Source organism: Eimeria maxima, genomic scaffold (genome assembly GCF_000499605.1).
Source record: "Eimeria maxima Weybridge genomic scaffold, Emw_scaff2977, whole genome shotgun sequence".
Classification (NCBI taxonomy): Eukaryota; Apicomplexa; class Conoidasida; order Eucoccidiorida; family Eimeriidae; genus Eimeria; species Eimeria maxima.
In genome coordinates, this window is record NW_013565824.1 from 1 (window position 1) to 1,812 (window position 1,812).

The following is a 1,812-nucleotide window of genomic DNA, read 5'->3' on the forward strand; positions in this document are numbered from 1 at the left end:
AATATATATATATATATACTAAATATATAGAAGAAGATATACTATATATAATGTTAGCTAAGTATAAATATAAATATATTTATATATTTATTATTATTTGCTGTGCTGTATATACACCCCACATAATTAACCTAAAATAAATAAAAAAAAAAATGTTAATTAATGGTTTAGGGTTTAGGGTTTATGAGGGTTTATGAGGGTTTAGGGTTTATATATAAATATATTTATTTATAGAGGGGTAACCTTAGGCAGGCCGCTGCTGCTGCTGCTGCTGCTGCTGCAGTGCAGCAGCAAGGGTCTAATTTGTGCATTACCTAGCATAGGTAATTGATCAAGACCTACAAGGAAATAAGAATGACCAACAAAGACAAAGGTAGCAGCATCTGCAGCACACAGCAGCAGCAGCAGCAATTGCTGCCTTTCCTCTACTTGTCTCCATGATTCAACTAATGATTCTTCTTGACCACCAGAAGCAGCACCAGCAGCACCAGCAGCACCAGCAGCAGCAGCAGCAGCAGCAGCATAACGACGCTGACGACGAGTAAAGGATTCTTTTGTATGTAAATACTTCTCTCCTTGCTGCAGCGTCAGCAGCAAATCTTTTTCTGCTGCAGATAGAGGGCTTGTCTTTGCCCCTCCTACAGTAAATACTTTTGCTGCTGCTGCTGCTGCTGTTGCTGCTGCTGCTCCTGTTGCTGCACCAGGAGCAACAGGAGCAATAGGATTGTTTATAGAGGATGTAGAGGCAGATGAATCAAAAGAATCCTCATCTATACCTCCTATTAGCTGCTGCTGCTGCATATCTGCTGCTGCTGCTGCTGCTTCTTCTTCTTCTTCTTCCTCATCTTCTTCTTCTCTTGCATGCAGATAACTCATTAGATAAGGATGCATAATTTGCGGGTAGTGCTGCTGCTGCTGCAGCAGCAGCAACTCCCTTAATTTATTCATACTTCTTAAGGAATAAGGTAACCACCATTTCTCCCCATCAGGCAGCAGCAGGAAACTATATGCTGCTGGCAGCATGCTGCGGTGTATCCACAGCTGCAGCAGACGACGACGAATTGCTGCTGCTGTTGCTGTCCCTACATCTGTTGTATTTGTTACTTTCTCTCTTAATAAAGGGTCAACTATCCATGTTACTTGCTGCTGCTGCTGCTGCTGCACAACGAGATGATGACTACCATGGCTATGGTGCCGTCTATGGGTCTTATACTGCTGCTGCTGCTGCTGCTGCTGCTGCTGCTGCTGCTGCTGCTGCTGCGAGCGAGGCTGCTTCCTTATTGGCCCCTGGCATCTTAAGGAATTGCCAACTTCATAGAAAGATAGACTGGCGGTTTGTATTGCGCGTAATAAAGGGGAGACAAGAAAGGCGTCTATACAGAAGAGGCCTGCTGCTGCTGCTGGTGCTGCTGCTGCTGCTGGTGCTGCTGCTGCTGCTGCTGGTGATGGTATTGGTGGTGATACTACTGTTCCTCTGTTTCCTGCTGATGATGATGTTGTATCCTCTGCTGCTGCATCAGGGAATTCATCAGGTAATCTGCTGCTGTGCTGCAGCTCAGTAAGAAGCTTATGCAGATACTGCAGCTCTGCTGCTGCTGCTGCACATTGCTGCTTACCTGCAGCAGATAATACAGGATCTGCATCTCCCCAATTCTTTCCTCTTACCTTATTCCCTGCAACACACACAAAACCCTAAACCCTAAACCCTAAACCCTAATCAGATACATAACTACCTTATTAATCATATACATGTTGCCTATTAACAACACTATTATTATACCTACATATATAGTATATTAATATATATATATA

At 43.5% G+C, this 1,812-nt stretch overlaps 1 protein-coding gene across 1 annotated transcript; it reads right to left on the bottom strand.

The window, feature by feature from the left end:
* Positions 1 to 314: 314 nt before the first annotated feature.
* On the bottom strand, positions 315 to 1,673 carry EMWEY_00059820 (hypothetical protein, conserved; the record flags this gene model as incomplete). Its single annotated transcript, XM_013481230.1, has 1 exon — positions 315 to 1,673. A coding segment is annotated over one exon (1,359 nt), but the record flags the coding sequence as incomplete, so codon positions are not given.
* Between the last annotated feature and the right edge of the window lie 139 nt (positions 1,674 to 1,812).